This window comes from Pogoniulus pusillus, chromosome 9 (assembly GCF_015220805.1).
Source record: "Pogoniulus pusillus isolate bPogPus1 chromosome 9, bPogPus1.pri, whole genome shotgun sequence".
In the NCBI taxonomy this organism is placed as follows: Eukaryota; Metazoa; Chordata; class Aves; order Piciformes; family Lybiidae; genus Pogoniulus; species Pogoniulus pusillus.
This window is the reverse complement of record NC_087272.1, coordinates 26,445,330-26,465,527: the sequence shown is the minus strand read 5'-3', so window position 1 is coordinate 26,465,527 and position 20,198 is coordinate 26,445,330. Positions and strand designations below refer to the sequence as shown.

The window sequence follows — 20,198 nt, the reverse complement described above, 5'->3', positions numbered from 1 at the left end:
GAAGCACATACTTACCAACATGCATATTGTCCTTAAATACAGTATTTTGAGGAAGAAATATTAAGTGTCGACTAAACTTTTCATCAGTACTAGAATCTAAATTCAGGACATCTTCTGCTGAACAATTCACATCATATAGTTCTTTTAATTTTTGGCTGACAAGCTGTAATGACAAGCATTAATTAGGCTAATTTTTACACTGCTATTGATAAAACCTAACACAAATGTAGATTTTGACCTTTTTTTACCGCCCAAGTTTTCATGCACACTTTAAATACACAATTAATTTAATTCAATTCCAGTCCAAACTCATAGCAAACTTTTATCAGCAAACCCACACTGAATGCAAGCATTCCAACAACCACCATTTTAGAGTTTTTCCTTTCACTTAGGGAACCTTTGCTTTAATTAAAACAGTACCTTTTGCTTCACTAAAAATGACCACTGAGAAAAAGAATCTACAATTCTTTTTCATTTTACTACAGAACAATAATAAAGTAGTCAATACTTTGGTTTCATATTCAATCAGAAACTTTGCTCCAGTTTACCTCAATTAACTTTGCGACCATGCTTTTGCCATCAGCACCAGGATTTGCTGGTTTGTAGAACTCCAAATCAAAATAAAGCTTGCAAGCATCTTGTTCAGGAATTACTTCATAGCAATGCATAAGACTTGTTTTGTAACCTTTTCTAAGGAAAAACAAAGCCAGATCATGACTCTTAGGATAAATTTTACACATGCTCATTAGTTCCAAACAAGGATGCCACAAGTGTTAAATATTCTTCTATTTTTCACTCAACCACGCACACTCTTTTAGAGTATCAGCCATATAACACTTAGAAAAAAATGTAACTGACCAGAAAACAACAACAAAGATATTTGTCTGGCCTAGATTTTAAGTGTGTAAAGTATTCTCCCTGTGCCCCCAGGTAGTACTTTCAACAGAAATGCTGTTGAGAATTTAAGGAATTATGGAAACTACAGTTAAAAAAGTTACTCCTCCTACATCTTGGACACTAAAAATGAGATCACAATTTTTTTTCCCGAACTAAGTTAACAAATAACTGGCCAGCCAGGAGCCACAGGCTCCTACCAGCTCTGAATCAGCCAGGACAGATGACTCGAGTTGGCTCACAGCTGCATCCCATGCCATGAGCATCACACTTAGTATAAAGAAGGAAGTTCCCTAAAGACAGGGGAACTTCCTGCTAGAGTTTTATGCTTTGGCTTCTCACTCTGCTCCTCTGCCTTCTGCTCCTGGGGACTGCTTTCCTGCATATAATCATTGCTGCACTTGTGCTGGGCTGAGTATAACTTTATATGTTTAGTACTGACACTGGTACCATTTAGCTATTTCATTAAATCTCTTTTCATTTTAGCCTGTGGGTCTCTTTTCCCCATTTCCTTTTTCTGCTAGAGAGAGGCCATCAAGTGTTAGAGCAGCTGCTGTAGTTTAGCCCCAGATACAGCTAAACCTAGGCAAGAGTTCAGCAGATGATCCTTGAAATTGCATCATGCAAACAAATCCATTAATTGGTAACCAGATGTGTTAATGCTCATTTAAATTAATGTATGACTAATCATAGAAATGTTTGTGTCGCGTGTTGGTATGATCCCTTGAGGAAAGCTGACAGCAAAGGTGAATCTACTGCTTTTAGATTTAAATTCAGTTGACAAGGTCCTTAATTCACAGAAAATAATGGCAGTCTGCAACTCAAAAAGAAAGCTGAAATCTACAATAGAATTGATTAGGTTGTCCTTACGAAGATTTTCCCTCTAGTCAAGATCAAACCTCAGACTATCCATGATGGCCACTGGCTACCCAGGAATGGCTGTTGCCATTGGCATGTAGTATATACAAGTATCCTCCCATCTTATGATAGCATGTAGGGTACTTTTCCAAATACTCACGTGTAGTAAAACCAAAGCTCTTTATAAGTTGTCACAAGGTAAAATCTCTGCCCACTTTGTGTGTTCTTCTCTAAGGCAAACACGTGAACATCCTTTAAAATAAAAAGATTGACTCTTCTTATTCAAGCAACCAGTTAAATTTGTTAGAAGTTCCTATTTGACAGTAATTTCTTAATAACTAAAGATTAGTAAATACTAGAAAACTGTAAGTGGACCACTTATCCTCTTCCAAGCTAAGCAGCACCTGGTTTTAATGAAGGACATCGTTCTGATTTCAGTTACATGAGCAAATTTTGAAGCTTTTCTTTGTTGTGCATTCATGTAACCTGTTTACTCTGTAAAGTTGTCTTTTTTCTCATTTAGTGGTGAGTGCACCTAACAGGAGGAGCAACACTGTCCTGAAAGGAGTGGCCTTGTGAAAGTGATGGCAGTCCATGCCTTTGTAGTAAATATTCTTTAGACTCTATTTTATCTAATTAAAAAAATGAAAATCTGGAAAGAAAATGCAAAAAAAATAAACCCAAAAAACACCACAGTGACAAGCCAGAGAGAGTGCATTTTGGAAAACAGAATTTCAGGCTCAGGCAAACACCTACAAGAGTGTAGAGGAAAAACCTGATACTTTCTTCAATATCAGTAACCAATTTGAAGTGTATTAAACTGAAAACATTTGGCATAGCATTCATCTAGCTCATGGCTTCATTTGAACTTGTTCATCTGATGTCTTTGGAAAGCTGTATTGTCTTCTCTCTGACTCTGGGGTATCTTTTTTGCCCTCATCTCTCTCTTCCTCTTTTTTCCTACTTGACTCTCACTACCTTCTCATTCTCCTGCCAACCCTGACAGTTCAGTCACCTCAGAAGGTACAAATCTATCACTACAATGATTTCAAAAAACACTTCTAATGTTAGAGGTGAACTTCAAATATCAATTCATATGTTAGAACGAGCACTTCTTAGAGCTACCTCCAGTGTAGCATGGTCTCCTGCAAAGACAAGAAAAATACTTGCTGTATCAGGAATAGGAAGAAGCTGAGGGAGGGAAGAATGAAAGAAAAAAACATACCCTGAGACCTGGTAAAGACTTCACTGTCAACCAAGCTCTTAAGTTCAACCTTGAAAGTACTTAGAGACAGCCAGTTAACCAGTAATTTACCTCTTTGCAGGTTTTTACATACTCAAAAGCTTCAGCCTGCCGGCAAAATATTTTCCAAACAGAGGATGGCTGAAAGGGTTTGGATAGTCTTGGTCTATAAACTGGAGGAAGAGGGTTTCTTTCATAGTGAGAAGCAAGTTCTTCCACTTTCTTCAGTCTTTCTTCCCATTTTCTCTTCATTTGGCCTAAAGCAATTACAAGTACTCAAATCAGTACCAATTTCTGTTTGAGTCAATGCATCCTGTACTCTTCACTGCTTTAGATTCTGGTTTTGCTGAGCTTATTTTATTAACTAAGAGCTGCCAGCATTCCAAATCAGCACCCAACCTTGCTATGATGACTGTTTTGATGTTGAATCTTTCCACAGGGTTTTGGAAGATCATATTAATACTATCAAGGACAAACACATCGGAAGAGACACAAATGGGGAAGGCCTAGGAAGTTTCATTTCTGTTTACAGAATGGTATTGCATTCCTCCTCAAAGAATACACACAACATCAGTAAGGAGTGAAAAAATACTATTACTTCTGCTTTATGGATGAGGAGACAAAGGAGGTAATTCACACTTGCATTCCTCAGAAAAATTAAGAGTTCAGTGACTCCAGCTCTGAGCTCTGCATCTCAAAGCAAAAGAAAGCAAACACAAAATGAGGTCTCTGTGCTTCATTTCTGACCTTTGCTACTGATCAGGAACTTTCTTGTGTACTTTCTTGCAAAGGTAGATGGTGATCTTATCTCTCCTCAGAAACAGCACACGATGCAGTAAATGCTTCGTGTCTTGCAACCTTTAAACTTCTATTTGCATTAATCCAAATACTACAAAGTAAGGTACTAAAGCATAGCCACACATTAACATGTACATTTTTTTTTCCAGTTTCCTTAGTTTTTTTCCTGGGAAAATAATTACCCCTCTGAACACCTGCAAAGTGATAAAGCTAAGAAAGTGTGAAATAAAGGGAGGAAAGACAAGAAGTAACCAAAGCTAAAGGTGCACTTATTTGGTCTGTCTAGCACAACCTTTTACCAACTCTTGGTTCTCAAAACAACCTCACAGTTGTAATAAAAGATGAAAGTGATTATACTAAAAAGTATTCAGCCCTTTAACCTGCTGGATCTATAAAGGTGAGTTTCAGTATCTAGGCATTCTGCTGGGCCCTAAAGCCCAAATTTCAGATCTTCTGAATTCCCCTCCAAGTTTCCCACAGTAAATGCTCCTGGACATTGCATTGCTGCCCATGGTATGTTTAATCTTGGCTATATTTTGACAGTTTAGTGATTGTGTTGAGCCTAAATGAATGTTTTTTCCTCCTACCAGGGTCAGACAGATCTCCACAAACTTTGTCAGTCTCCTGATCTGTGATTTCCTCCACACCCTATCTTTTCCAGCAATTAGTGTGGTATTTGGAAATGAAAAGTAAAGTTATAGACACGATCAGTGCTTCCTGGAACTGGTAACAGAACCTTCAGTTTCATTTTGATGCTGTTGGCTCTGTAAATCAATTTGGTGCAGAAGACATTCCCTGTATCAGCACTTTCCCACAACATACAACCATTAAAAAAGCAAAGGACAATTCCCGTAATTCTCTACACCTTTTACCTTTCCTTGTTAGCCCAAGACATAGTTTTGAAGAAACACAGCTCGGAGGACATCAGGGTTTCTTGGGGGGTTGTTTGTTCAATTGCAAAAGAACCCACCAAGACAACAAACAGGCTTGCCATAGCAGAAACAGCAATTTTCTCCCTTGCGCTACAGCAGAAGGCCAAATACAAATACACGGTTTCATCACATGCATCCCGAGTTTTTAGTGAAAAACAAATAAACAACAAAATCCCCAAACTCTGTAACAAAACACACTACCTACACCTGCTGAGAAATTAAGTTTAGACATGTAAATCAACTGCTATGCAAAACAACATGACTACAGTGGTTTCCTGGCTGGTGCATCATGCAGCATAGCTCTGTGGTAGCATCCACGCTCCTCAACACTAATAACTACGTGAGGTTTTCTCCCACCTGCTGTCTCTGCAGTAAAAGAACATTATTGTTAAGTAGCTTACTATTTAGTCCTAAATTTCTTCAGATCAGTGACAATTAGCTGAGTTATCCTTATGCTAAGCTGAACTAGGGTATAATGCTGAACATCATTCACCTTCCCTCAGCAATAACATGAAGTTTTCCGTCTTGTACTCTTAACAGGAGAAACAGCTTCTACAATTAACATTTGAGATACTTGTACAAAACGGAGGTGGTAGACCTGGTGATAAGGCCTCAAGAAGACTGCTAGTTCTTGCCGTGAGAAGCTGGAAGATGTAGTTTCTAACGTTTAGCTTTGGTTCCTGCTACTGAAGGTCAGCGTACAAACATGAAACTAACTAACCTGAAAGCTGACGATGAAGCGGAAAATCAGCCCTGAGCTTCAAAGTGCTGCGGTGTAAGGCTGCCCCGGCAGGGCAGCGGGGCACTGGTGGGCAGGTGTATCTAGGTGACATTTGCCATTCAGCAGTGTGATTTCCAAGCTTTCACCGTGCAGCAGCGGGTGACAGACCCTGCCTGCTCTGCTGTAGCACAGCACACCCACGCTTACCTAACTCACCGAAAGACTTCTTCTGGTAAACACCCCCAGGAATTACTTAACACGACGATTACAAACCACCGTTCTGTCAGAAAGGTGTTTTTCAGCACACAGCGAACTAAACCCAAAGACAAAAACCAGCGGGCTCTGGATTACGAGTTAAACCTCAGAGCAGGAAGCGCAGCGCGAAGCAAGGCTCTGGGGCAGCCGTAACGGGCTCAGCACCCAAACTCGCCCCGTTCTCCCGTGGGCACCGCTACATGCCTGGGAGCAGCGTAACTGCGGCCAAGGCCCGCGGGCGGTGTTTGCCGCCGCGACCAAGCGGAGCCGAGGGGCGGTGCGGGGCGCGGCCCAGCTCGCTGCCAGCAGGCCCTGCAACGGGTAGCCCAAGCGGTAACGGCACGGCTGGGGCCCAGAGGCCACAGGCAGAAGAGAGGGCAGATGACGCCCGGCTTGCCCTCGCGTTGCCTCCCCTCAGTGCCAGGAGCCGCTTCAGCCGGCAGGACACAGCCTCAGGGAGCACGGAGCAAACAACCGGTACCAACAACTCACCGGCCGAGCCCGCGCACTGCCGCCAGCGCTGTTCGAAGGACGGCAGCGGGGCGGGCTGCCCGGCCTGCCCGCCCCGCCCTGCGCCGGGAGGAGCCGCGGAGAGCGACCGGGAGAGCGCCTTCGGCAGGCGCCTTCTGTCCCTCCCTCCACACTGATTCACGCCGAGCTGAGCGGAGCCGAGCCTAGCGTAGCTGAGGCGAGCCTTGGGGACAGCAGATCCGAGAGCAGCGCCGGTGGAGCGGGAAGGTGGCAGAGCCGGTGGGTGGAGGCGGGCGGCGGCGTCTGAACCGAACAAAGCAGCGGGGATGTGGGATAGGGCTGGCGGCGAGGGGTAGGGCGGGCTGGTGGCTGCCGACTCTCCAGCTCTGCAGGGAACGGCCGCCTTCTCCTCTCCCGTTTGGGAGCCGGATGATGAAACAGGAGCCTACTTGCACCTGGACCTGGAGGGGAGCTGTAGCTCTCCCGGGGCCGGCCCGGCTCGGAGCGCCGCCTTTACCGCTCGCTATCTGTCCCGGGGGCTGCCGCTGCAGCGGGCCTGGCGGCAGGGTGGCTGTTTGTTGGGGTCGGCTGTCCCCGCTCCGCCCTTCGCAGCGCCTTCACGCCCGGTGGCCGCGGGAGGGGCCGGGCCGTGGGGCCGCCCGGGCGGTCGCCGCTTCCACCATGCCGGAGCGGAGCGAAGCTGAACTGTTATCTTAGTTATCCAGAAACTTAAGGCAGCCTCTTTCCTATTTTAAGAGTGTGTTTGTGGATAAACTGACTGAACAAAAGAAAAAGGAAAAAAAAAAAAGCTTTCTTTTTAAAACCGCTTTCCGGAATCTTTCCGATAAACTGCTGGCTGACTGGAAGCACAGGGCCTGGAACGCTGGATGCAGCGGGTTAAACCTCGTCGGAAAACGGCCCTGCAGTGACCCGGTTGCTAACCGAGTGCGCGACAGCTGCGGCTGCATCCCAAGGGAGGGCCGGAGGGGCAGCGGCAGGGATGCTTGCCTGCATCGTGCCGGCCCTGCCAGCGCAGGCAGAGCCTGCTCCAGGCCCCCAGACCCTGCCGCCAGCTTTTGATAGCAGGTAGAAGGCCCTGTCCAAGGTGCGGTCAGCCTTTTCCCTGCTAGGTTAAGGGACAGTGCTGCTACTCTCCAACTGGTAATCATTTATCTACTTCTCATTTTACGTTGCACTTGCAAAGAAGGCATCTTTGCCTTAGTAGCCTTGTCAGGCTCCTTAATGCTTGTTGCGGCGGTCATGTGGTTGTAGGTAACCGTGAACAAATAAGGAAGTGTCTGTCCCGTGTGCTCTCAGTGTAAGTTCAGCCTGGCCGATTTTGCACATCGATGCTGACTGCCTAAAAGTTCGTTTTGTATGGTCCGAGAGCTGGCCCAGCCCAGCAGCCATGTGAAGGGCTATCACAGTGCTGGCATGCCTCCGTCTTTGTCAGTAATATTGGACAGGGACCACACACAAAGTGCAACGGTGTGTCTCAGGTGTTTTTAGGGTTTTTTTTGTATCATCAGCTTCTGTATATCCCTTATGTTATCAATTATATATTTGTTGGTTATCATTATGTATTGCAGAAGTGACATTTTTTAGTTTGCAAATCTGCGTTGATTTCACAGTGTGACATGAGCCAGCAGTGTGCCCAGGTGGCCAAGAGAGCCAGTGGCATCCTGGCCTGCATCAGGAATGGTGTGGTCAGCAGGAGCAGGGAGGTCATTCTGCCCCTGTACTCTGCACTGGTTAGACCACACCTTGAGTGCTGTGTTCAGTTCTGGGCCCCCCAGTTTAGGAGGGACATTGAGATGCTTGAGCGTGTCCAGAGAAGGGCGACGAGGCTGGGGAGAGGCCTTGAGCACAGCCCTACGAGGAGAGGCTGAGGGAGCTGGGATTGGTTAGCCTGGAGAAGAGGAGGCTCAGGGGTGACCTTATTGCTGTCTACAACTACCTGAGGTGTGGTTGTGGCCAGGGGGAGGTTGCTCTCTTCTCTCAGGTGGCCAGCACCAGAACAAGAGGACACAGCCTCAGGCTGCGCCAGGGGAAATTTAGGCTGGAGGTGAGGAGAAAGTTCTTCACTGAGAGAGTCATTGGACACTGGAATGGGCTGCCCGGGGAGGTGGTGGAGTCGCCGTCCCTGGGGCTGTTCAAGGCAGGATTGGACGTGGCACTTGGTGCCATGGTCTAGCCTTGAGCTCTGTGGTAAAGGGTTGGACTTGATGATCTCTGAGGTCTCTTCCAACCTTGATGATACTGTGATACTCTGTGTGATACTGTGATCTACGTATTTATATACCTTCACTGCACACTTGATGCTTTTTCTTGCAGTCGTGTGAGGTGGCAATCTGCCTTTTTCTAATCTTTAAGTTTATGAGTTTTTGTTCTGGACATGTATTTTAACATTCCTACAGTGATTGCTTTATAGCAGCTGGCATATACTGAACATGTCTCCTGTGGTTTGCATGCTTCAAAATATGTTTGATAATTAGACACTAGCTTTCTTCCCTGTCTGAGAAACTGTGGCATTATTTTTGTCATTATATCATTTATCCTGTTGGTTCACAATTCATATATTGCTTTTAAAAGAAATCTGATGGTTCTTATGGCAGTGATGTGTGGTGATGTGAATTTATTTTTATTAGGTCGAGGCAGAATAAGTAAATCCAGGTATGAATGGAGTATGGATTATTACTGTATAATTTTCCTATCAAAATAAAAGCATTGGAACAATTGCATTTATATAAGGCAACATATATTTTTGCTTTTATGGCTACCCATAAAGACTTTGGTCATTTTTGGTAGCTTTCTGAGCATAGTTTTAGACCTTTTTCAACCACTTTATTTTTAAGTACTTAGTACCTATAAAGATCTTATATGTATTTGTGTATGTATAATATATGTCTCACAGGCTTTTAAAAAACCTTCAAGTTGGTGAAGACTTCAGGGGAGAAGTGTAAAATATTGCAAAATAAGCTTCCTAAAAATCTATAGAATATATTGTTCCACATTAGAAAAATGCTGTTGCTCATTTCACTTAAGTTTCCTTACTGTTGAATGCTCATCTTACCTAAGCTTTCAGAGAAAAGATGAAGGAGCAGAATGACAATTTTTAATCAGGACACTGCATTAAGAATTTAATTCATTTCCCCATACCCAACAACAGCATGAGATCATCCTCTACAGGGAAATGTGTATTCTTTTTGATAGAAGATGACATCATTGCATTACCTCAACCAAGATGAAGCAATTCTTAGTAGTCTGCTAGTATCAGCATCATCCTCCTGAGAGCGTTGCTGTTACTCTACATAGTGATTCAAAGCAGAAAACATCTATTGGTTAAAATTTGCATTTGAGTGCCTAGCAACCAAACAGATATCTCTTTGTGGATATCTTTTGTTCTTTAGAGAAGTACAGGTGATTTAGTGCCTTTAGGTGCTCAGAAGTTGATGCATAATGAAGGTGAGTTACAGATTCTATTCTGAAGAAAAATGCATGTATGTTTTAGGTCACATTGCACCCATCCTTTCTTCACTCTCTAACTTCTGTAGATTCTTAGAAAAACCAGTTGTGATGCAATAGAGCATGAGTGTAACACATTGTTAATTGAAACTGTAAGTTGTGAGCTAGGCTTACAAAGGCTTTAGTAAGAAATATTTTTGTCAGACAGTATCATAAAACGTGGCTTATTTTTCAGAAGCAAAGTATTGTGGTCCATAGATTTTACTAGATGTGTCTTAAGATTTCATTGGTTCTTCAGCACTGGATCAAGGACAGCAGTTTTATAATTTTGAGGTTGCAAAAAGCAATAAGTTTTAATTTAAGCTCACTTGGAGATGTTATTTCCAGCATGCTTTAACATTTATGTTATAGAAGCATTCAGCTGTCTCAGTGTATTAGGTCTGCTGCTGTGTACCAGTGTTATTCACACAAGCTTGCTAAAACCAATTTCTAATGGGATGCAGCTATTTGTTTGGAGCACACCTGATGTGAATCCAAGGCATTCCAATGATCCACTTCCTAATAATTCCAAGGTCTTACCTGTTGACCAGAGTGTTGGTAGCTTTCCCTATACTTTAGCTGAGTCTTTCTCGAAGTAATTATCGGTAGCACAGACTGGCTCGTAAGACAGACAAGTGGCAACCACAGCCCGTGTAGGCATTTATTTACTGGTTTACACTAGCCATTTCAGTGCCTGCAGCCCTGGCACTGCAGGCTTTCACAGTGCCAGACAGCTGGGGTAAACACCTGAATTTAGAGCAGAGGTTGAATCCCTGCTGACAGGGCCATGCTGCTCTCAGTACACCTGCTGGCTGCATTCAATAATGTGGTTGGTACTGTGCTCTTTGATGTGGTGTGATACTTCATACTGTTGCCAGGCAAAGAACAAGCAAGATAGGAACCTAACATTTTCCATGTCTCTCCAATTCATCTCAGCCATGGTGATTGATTTGGATTGTGCTTTTGCACATAGTGCTTCTCCAGAAGAAAGAGCAGCGCCAGTTGCATCTCAATTGTGGGCCAGTCTGGTTAGATGTTTCCTAGAAAATAAAGATTTGTTCAAAAGTGTCGGGGTGAGAGCTCAGAAAAGCTTGGAACCGTGGCCAAAAAAGGCATAGAAACTCCTGGAAGCTGGGTTCTGCTGGAGCAGGGGATCTTCTAGTGTTCTCATCAATGAAAGCCATTCTTTCCACTTTGCAGAGATCAGAAGCTCTGCTTTTCAGTTACAGCTGAGTGGATGTACCGACTTCTAGACAAGACTTTGTTGTCAGTGCAGGTGTTCCCTGCCCAATGATAAGACATAAAGTTGAATCACTGTCATGCCACAGGTCTTGGGTACTTGAAATACCATTTGAAACCACTGATGATTTTTCTCATAGGGAACTTCTAGGGAATTAGGCTTTGAAGTTAGGTTGAATGAATCCAGGTCATGATGAATGAATCCAGGTCATGATGCTAGGCAAGCAAGTTCAACACCATAGATGTAGTTCATGACATGGCCTTTAAAGTATTTTAGAAAGTTTATTTCTAAACTATTAAGCTTATTTGATACATTTGTAATTTGATTTTCAGGAGATTTCCTGCATGCTGCTAACTTACATGATACAGACCTTGTATAATTTTGTGAACAAGAAGACTTCTTAATTATGACAATGCTACAAGATGCAAAGAAGTAGTATTCAGAGTAACTTTGAAAACTTTTAAAGTCACAAAATGTGAGCAAATATCTTCTAAGAAAAAAAAAAAGAAAGAAGGTTATACATACCAGATTAGCACTTCTGATGTGTCAGTAATTGTTCCTACAGAAAATGAATGTTCATGGTGTACTAGCTAGCTTGCACAGATGAAGTTAAGAGACTTACTGTAATGGTAGTATGGTGGTATATGATGGCAAATATAGTTTGCCACCAAGGCACATGAGCCTTAAGTAAGAATCTTCATTGTATCTGACTGGCAAATCTTACTACTGCTTGGTCTGGTTATTTATGCATCCCTGTTTACTCTCAATATATCTACTTATGTTTCTCTTCATTCTTGTGTTGTGGTGCCCTGTTTGTTTCTTGAGGTATAAGCACTTAACTTCATTTATTCCTTTTCCTATCTGATGATTTAACTTTGTGGTACTTAATCCTCTGAATCCTGAGCAAGATAACTTGTGGTAGTGTGTTAATGAGTACACATAGAGTAATTGGGAGGGAGATTTATTGCTTTTAAATAGATTTCTGGCTTGATAGCCATCATAATTTCTTTTCCTGTGTTCTTGTAAAAGTAAATAGAAATAAACAGCATGGAGTTAATTTAATCAACTATCTAAATGTACATTGTTGTGGTTCTATGTTAGTTATATTGCAGTTGCCTTTATCTGCACCAATTATGGTTGGGTGCAGTGATGTTTCATTTGCAACAGGATGCAGAGAAATTATTTATTTGTCAAATACTGTGACCCAAAATCTAATCTTTTGTGTTAGTCCTTGCACATATCTGATGACTCATGTTGCTTGGGCTTGGATCACAATTTTTGTCTTGCTGAGATGAAAGGAATCCATACATGACACTGTTCATAGTATTAAAATGCTACTAATGCATGTAGAGACATCACAGTATTTTAAAGATCACAATTTTCAGTTTGTTTGTTTCTTACTCTACTTTTTGTAGGCATTTTCGGTGAAATGGTCACAGTGACCTACAGACTGATTCTCCTGGAGTTGTTTCAGAACACAGTAATTTAGAAAGATACTTCAGATTACTCAGAATTGCTATTTTTTGCTACCAATGCTAGTGCTCATAAGCTAAAGTTATTCAGTGTGAATATCCCCTTTTAACATTCCTGGTTTTCCCTTAATTCTAAAAAATTGCCCTGTCTTTGTGTAAGGCTTTAAGGCAATGTAACAAAAATAAGCAATCTGAAGATATTATTTCGTATGAAAATTAATTGCCATATATTTCTATTTTCCCGTGTTTTAAAGCTGATAATTGAGAGCCATAATGGCAGACACAGGAGATGGACCACATGTGGAGGAAGATCTGACTGATGCAAAATCTATTCCTAGTTCCAAAGGGTAAGTGAGGTTTAAGACTTGCAGAATCTTGTGCCGTAACACAAGGTGAGAGCCATAGAAGAAATAATGTGTAAAGGAAGAATTTCAATTATGGTAAACTATAAGCAACTATTAGGGTTGTTTTTTCTGCCTTTGAAAATACACAGCCTGTGACAGAGTAGGCCATACCTATATACAAGGAACTGAAATGCAAAAGACTTGGCTTAACAGCATTATCAAGTGGCTAACTGCTCTTGAAAAGAGATTTTTGTCTCGCCTTGGGCTAAATGTTCAACCCTGTTCTTTAACTGCTTCTAGAGCTCAACTGAACCTGTGGCAGAGAGTTCAGCTGCTTCAGGTAACCTGCTGCAGGGTTTTATGTGCAGAGGAAGTACAAGTGCAAGGGAAATGTAGAGGAGAGGAAGCAAGTAAACACAGGCCTGTTCTTCCTGATGACAGCTACACTGATGTAGCACTGTCATCAGATTATGCTGTCTCTTGCAACTCAATTTCTAAAGTCATTCTTTTAGCATTTCATTAAAAATGAGATTTAAGAGCATTACAGACTGTTTCTTTGTAGAATACATGATAACAGCTTCCAGCCTTGTAACCTCTTACCCACATGCTTCAATGAGAAAATGCATACTGACTTCATCATCTGTGGACTGATGAAAATTGACAGACGCTGCAGAGTCACGAGTGGTAGTGCAGTTGGTCTGTTCATAAAGGCAGGGTTACAACTGCATTTAGAGTCTGGGTCCTTCTAGGTTTTGAATGTTTACTTGTGAAAATTCAATGGTTATATAACTTTTGATTAGAATGTATAAAAGTCTCAGTCTCAGAGACTTTCCAGGTACATAACTTTTAAAGGATGTTAGTAAAAAACCCAAATGATTGCTTATTGTAGGAACTGATTTCCTAAAACTAACATTTCATGTTTTCCTGTGAAGAGGTGTCATTTTAGACAGGATTCTTCCTTGAGTCTTTAAATATTGTGCTTGTTAAGAGTTGCAGGGAACATTCCTACAAATAAATCCACTTTTTCATTAAAAAATTATTTTGTGTATGTACATACTTTGCCCATTTTGAAACATAACTTTTATGTGGCTGCTTAACTATACAAAGTGGTTTTATTTATTTTAACATCTGGGCAAGTACAGCCTTCACTAGTCTTAAGTCACATCTACCAGCTGACTTCACAGGTGTAACTGAGAATCATATAAAATAACCTTATTTTATTGTTCTTTTGAAGCTAGAGAAGAGAAATCAGGACTTAACACCTAAAGTTTGTCTTAATTTCTATGCAGAAAGAACCTACCTGCTAGCAAATCTATGGGCTCTGGAATTCAGCCAGACAACAGCTACAGAATGGATTATCCAGAGATGGGGGAATGCATAATAATAAACAATAAGAACTTCCACAGACATACTGGTACAACTTTCAATTTCCTATTTTTTTCATTCAGTAGATTAATTAGTGGCCTGTATTAATGCTCTGAGTTAAATATGCAGATGAAATTTTACTGCAATCTAAAATGCAATCTAAAATTAGGTAGTTTGAATGAGTGTGATTCATTTCACTGTAATACTTCCAAATGTGGCTAAAAGGAAGAAGTTAGGTATAGTGTTGTAGTTTGGATTTGGATCCCAACAAATTGGAATTTACCCCTGCAAGACTCTACACTTGTCCTTGCTGAATTTCATTAAATTTTGCCCTGCCTAACCCTCCAGCCTGTCCAAGTCTCACTGAATGGCAGCACAGCCTTCTGGTGTGGCAGCCACTCCATCCAGTTAGGTGGCATCAGCAAATTTGTTGACAGTGCACTCTGTGCCCTTATCTAGGTCATTGATGAGTATATTGAACACAACTGGTCCCAATACTGAGTCTTGTGGGACCCCACTAGTCACAGGCCTCCACCTAGACTCCATCCCATTGACCACAACTCTCTGGCTTCTTTTCTTCAACCAGTTCCCAATCCACCTCACTACCTGATCATCCAGACCACTGTGTAGCAGTGCAGTTGTTTTATTCTATTAGAGTGGATCCAGAATAATATTTCAGGTTGACACAGGAATAAGTGAGAAAAGAATTTGGCTCGATCAGACCATGCCATCTATCTCACATAAAACGTAGTACTTTTCTCTTGCATATAGGGATGTCTCCCCGTTCGGGTACGGATGTAGATGCTGCTCATGTCAGAGAAGTTTTTATGAAGTTGGGATATAAGATAAAGATCAACAATGATCTTTCATGTGAGGACATTTTTAAACTATTGAAAAATGGTAAGTAATAATATGTTCAGTGTATTAAGTCAACCGCTGTTTCCAAATACATCTCTAGCTCTCACATCTCTTCTTCCACAGTTCTTTTAGATTATATATTACACCTACTGGTAATTTATTACTAAGGTTGACATATTGTAGTTTCTATGTTTATTCATCTTTACTATCTCTATCCTTAGTGCCATGAGTGTTGCCTCCATATCCTTTCTTGTCTTTTAAAGAAGGCTGGAAAAAAGATTGAAACTTAAATGCAGATTGATCTACATTTTGACCCTGGAAACACTAAAGCTCTGAGTTGGAAGGAAACCTGCTTAATTGGGCAGAGGGATTCTGTGCTGTATGCTTGGTGGTACAGCACAAGAGGTGTTCTGATCCAGGGGGTTCTTATCAAGGAACCAGAATTACAAATGTGTGGAATGAATTACTCTTTTAGAAAATCAACTCATGTTTCACTTGACTTGTAAAACAAAACGCCCTTCTGTCAAATAAGAGCTTGGTACTGCTGTTTGTGTTTGTCCTGCTTTGTTTGTACTTGGCTACATCTAGATCAGTAAATTACCTGGTGCCTGGGGGTATCTGTAGCCCTGGAACACAGTTTGTTCTAAGAAGCTGTTGCAAGGTTCCCTGGCATGGCTGTGGCTTGTGCCTACCAGTGCTCTCCCAAACTGCCAGGTCACAGTTCAACAGTTAGCCTGCAGCAATCCTGTTTGGGTTTTCTGCTAGTGTTTTTTGCTTGTTTTTTTTTTCAAATGTGTGTGCTAACTTAGATGTAGGTCTTTTAGTGCCAGTTAATGTTTATGCCAGAGAGTGCTACAAGCATGATGTGTTTATGAGTAGAGTTGCTGCAGCCTGTCTCTTGTACTGTCAAGCAAAGCTTAAAGCGGAAAGGCCTGTGTCTTGCTTGTGGCATTTTTCCATGCCTTCCTCTTCATCAGGGCACATCAGTGTTGGTCTTGGAGTAGGTAATCCTTGAATTGTAACCAGCTTTCTTCGGGTTCTTGGCCCTCCAGAGCTTTCTCCCATGGTACTCCTCCTAGCAGATCTCTGAAGTGGCCAAAGTCTGCTCTTTGGAAGTCCAGGATAGAGAGATTGCTGTTCACCTGCCTCTTTCTCTCTTAAAGATCTGTAACTCCAGCATTTTGTAGTCACTTAAAGGTCTTTAAGTACCAAATTCAGAGACCTGAAAAATCATTCTAGATGTTGCTACAGAGTGAGAGTGGGAGCCTCCTCTCTAATGTTAGTACCTACCTCCCTGCAGCAGCAAGAACTTTAATGCTGCACTCAGTTTCCTGTAATTCAAGTAATTGCAATGTCTCTAATTGGAAAGAATGCTAAGACTTTCCATCCTTTCCTAAAGCTAGGAACTTCTCATCAGTCTGATCACAAGACTTGACCATTACTTCCTGAGCAAGGTGTATCTTTGAGACACTATGGGAATGTGGTGTTCTTGGCCTAGTTCTGTGACTGTGTTGTGGAATAGGTAGGGTCCACCTTCAGTTTGGGATTTTCCAGCTTCCTGAGGTAAAATAGGCTGACTCCTTTTGTTCAGAAGCGAAAACTGATGGAAGATTTCTAAACTTGGGATTAGTTCTTAAAAACTTCTGTCACATAAGAAGCATCAAATGTTCAAGGCCATTAGGGATTGCAAAAAGATAATTGTCTTTTTTTTTTTCTTTCAAGTTTCTGAGGAGGACCACAGCAAGCGAAGCAGTTTTGTTTGTGTGTTGCTAAGCCATGGTGATGAAGGATTAATCTATGGTACCGATGGCCCCCTCGAACTGAAAGCACTAACCAGCCTTTTCAGAGGTGACAGGTGCAAGAGTTTGGCAGGAAAACCCAAGCTCTTTTTCATTCAGGTGATGTACAGCTGAGCAACGATCCTCAAAGCAGATGAATACTCAAAAAACCCCCATACTGTTTCTCATTAATTAGCACAAAAACAAGTTAGGTGTTTAAAAGGCATTAGTTTCAGAATAAGATTCTGTTCCAGACTGAAAGGGACACAGTCTGCCCTATTAGTTAGGCAGTATTTGAAACAGCTGAGATTGCATGACCTTAATTCTATGGATTACATAGAATCTTTCTGCCAATATTTTCAGGGAGTTTCTGAGTACACTTTTTGAATTAACATCTATCTTAACCAAACTCTGTCATTAAAGAAATGCTAGTTATTTATCTTCTATCTAATGGAAATGTGAACATATACATTTTTGATGGTTTAGCATGTTTTGTATTGGGATATACTGATCCAAAAAAAATAATCAGTACATTGATCATGATCACTGCCTTTCTGTTTTAAATGTTATTTTCCATTCTTCTTTGCTCCAAACAGGCTTGCAGAGGGACAGAATTAGATTCCGGTATTGAGGCAGACAGTGGATCAGAAGAAACAATGTGTCAGAAAATACCCGTAGAAGCAGACTTCCTGTATGCATATTCTACAGCTCCAGGTAAGAGACTTGCAAAGTTTTGGTACTGAAATTGTATCTATATATCAGATTGAATTGATACTGCCAATAACAGGTTGCAGCCGTAGCCTGTCAGTGAGTGACTACTTCATTCGCTTTCATGGAAATAAGAGTTTTTTCTCCCCTGATTTGATTTCTTTGAGGTAATTGCTATTCTCAGTTCCCACAAAAGGACCCCACCCAATTGAAAATAAACCCAGAATATGCATCTTTCTCACTAACACAACCTCAAGTGTTCATCTGTTCTAAATTCAGTTAGTCTCAGTTGCGCAAATAACTTAGAGCAGGACATAAAAGGTGTTATGAACTCGGAGAACAAAACAATCAGGTTTCTGTAGATGCATGCACAGAAGTGGGTGATAAACACCAGCATATTATTTGCCTGTCATCTTAATCGTGTCCTTAAACAAAATTAGTAGTGGCAGAGTTCCTTACGTTCTCACTTGTCAGAAGTAAGTTCCAGTCTTTAATTCATGCACCTACTGAAGATAGTGACGCTAAAATCCATCTTGCGTCCTGGCTCCGCTTGCACTGTCACCTCTCCTTCATAAATGTGTACTCTATAAGAGAGTGGTAAGTGGTAAATGGCTAAGACTGTTGCAGCAGAAGATAGTTTTCACAGTATCACCAAGCTTGGAAGAGACCTCATAGATCATCAAGTCCAACCCTTTACCACAGAGCTCAAGGCTAGACCATGGCACCAAGTGCCACGTCCAATCCTGCCTTGAACAGCTCCAGGGACGGCGACTCCACCACCTCCCCGGGCAGCCCATTCCAGTGTCCAATGACTCTCTCAGTGAAGAACTTTCTCCTCACCTCAAGCCTAAATTTCCCCTGGCATAGCTTGAGGCTGTGTCCTCTTGTTCTGGTGCTGGCCACCTGAGAGAAGAGAGCAACCTCCTCCTGGCTACAACCTCCCCTCAGGTAGTTGTAGACAGCAATAAAATCTCCCCTGAGCCTCCTCTTCTCCAGGCTAAACAATCCCAGCTCCCTCAGCCTCTCCTCATAGGGCTTGTGCTCAAGGCCTCTCACCAGCTTTGTCGCCCTTCTCTGGACACACCTTTTGCCTTTTTGGTGTTCTACCTACTTAATTTTCCTAGTTTGGAAAAGATGAGAGGATTAGAAAAAACTTTTGAGTTGGAATCTGGGGAGATTATAAAATCTAAATGTCATTGGTTAGTGGTTTTAACTTTTTATTTTAGAGTATGGATTGCTATTGGAAACAACGCACTGCTCTCCTAATTGGTATCCTGTCCTTTATCAGAGGCTGCTACATCTGATCAATTTGACATTTTTCTCTTCCACAGGTTATTACTCCTGGAGGAATTCAGCTGAAGGCTCCTGGTTTATTCAGTCACTCTGTAAAATGTTGAAGGAGCATGCAAGAAAACTTGAAATCATGCAGATTTTAACTCGCGTAAATCGCAGAGTGGCAGAGTATGAGTCCTGCTCAACTCGGCAGGATTTTAATGCAAAGAAACAGATTCCTTGCATTGTCTCTATGCTCACCAAAGAATTTTACTTCCCTTGATAAAGAATTTCACCTCAATTTTTCAGTTTGTGTTTTCATCTGTAACTTATATGCAATATTTGTATGGAATACCACTTTTAAATCTGAGTTGCTGTTTACTACTTTAGGTGGTGTGATGAACTGACTCAAAGAATATGTTCATTATTAGAAGTGAAACACAGTGTGGCTATATTAGAAATGCAGACTTGAGTAGCTGAAGCATGGCAGATTTGGAAGTAGTGCTCTGAGTATGTTGAAAAAATTGGGAAGAGATTGAAGACAGATGAGATAATATTATCAGATTCCTTTGGTGCTACATTTCACTTTGCTGAAGAGGCAAAGCAAAGAAACTGTCAATAGTTTGGTTTCATATTTTTGCCAACAGGAAAAAGATCCACAGTGTGATATGTTTACTAATGATGATATGATAGTAGTGTTGTCATACATTTCTTCTTAACTCAAATTCCCAAAGTTTAGGTTATAATCTAACCTAACCCATTTTTATAACTTAGGGCATAAACTGGGAAACAACCATTTCATTTTTCACAAGCAATTAGGAAGCACGTTTAGAATGTAGTCTTTTTTTTTCCCCCTGATTTATTTTATAACTTGTTGCATAGAGTATTAGGTGAAGCAAATTGCATCAACATGGTAGCTGCTTCAAAATACATTTTGTATTCTCAACTTGAAGCTGAGTGACTAAGGGACCAGTCTTCCAACATTTCTTTTTTTGCAGCTCCCTAAGGGGGAGCTGTTAGGGCACATTTAGGGCTGCAAGAATTGGTTGCAAAATGAAGTCTACACGCTGAATAAATTACTTTCCTCTTTTGGCCATAAATAAAAACTGAGTTTGCTTTGTGCTATGTGTTTACCACTTGTGTGGAAACCTAGATTTGAGGTACCAGACAAACTTCTTAAATCTAGTATCAGTTTGAATTAATTACAAGACTTTAGCTGAAATTACCTTAACAAATAATAAATTTGTATCTTGAATTTTATAGAATGAGCTTTTGCAAAACTCTAAAGTGTGTTTGTTGACGTTTCAACTTGTGACAGTGTTTTCAAATGTGTGGAGGACAACAGTAAACGACTATCCAGTGCTTGCAAAACAAGATTTGTAGCTCTTTCAACTGTGTAATGTAAACAGTGTTAGCAAATGGATGTTCTCTTTCAGAGGCATTTGATTTTTTTTTAACTTAAATTAAATACTGTTTCCTAAATTA

At 41.3% G+C, this 20,198-nt stretch overlaps 2 protein-coding genes across 2 annotated transcripts in view; one reads left to right on the top strand and one right to left on the bottom strand.

The window, feature by feature from the left end:
• Positions 1-6,349, bottom strand: part of PRIMPOL (primase and DNA directed polymerase) — a 15,612-nt gene extending 9,263 nt beyond the window's left edge. The window contains exons 1-5 of the mRNA XM_064148977.1: positions 6,194-6,349; positions 3,068-3,252; positions 1,913-2,004; positions 549-690; positions 16-163 (exon numbers count right to left, since the gene is read on the bottom strand). Of these exons, the coding sequence (XP_064005047.1) occupies positions 16-163; positions 549-690; positions 1,913-2,004; positions 3,068-3,247 (562 nt within the window). The 5' untranslated portion in view covers positions 3,248-3,252; positions 6,194-6,349. The remainder of the gene's footprint in view (positions 1-15; positions 164-548; positions 691-1,912; positions 2,005-3,067; positions 3,253-6,193) is intronic.
• Positions 6,302-20,198, top strand: CASP3 (caspase 3). Its single transcript, XM_064148975.1, has 7 exons — positions 6,302-6,451; positions 12,643-12,735; positions 14,022-14,146; positions 14,869-14,997; positions 16,678-16,853; positions 17,330-17,447; positions 18,773-20,198. Exons 2-7 carry the CDS (start codon positions 12,662-12,664, stop codon positions 18,994-18,996), a joined length of 846 nt encoding a protein of 281 aa, XP_064005045.1. The 5' UTR covers positions 6,302-6,451; positions 12,643-12,661; the 3' UTR covers positions 18,997-20,198.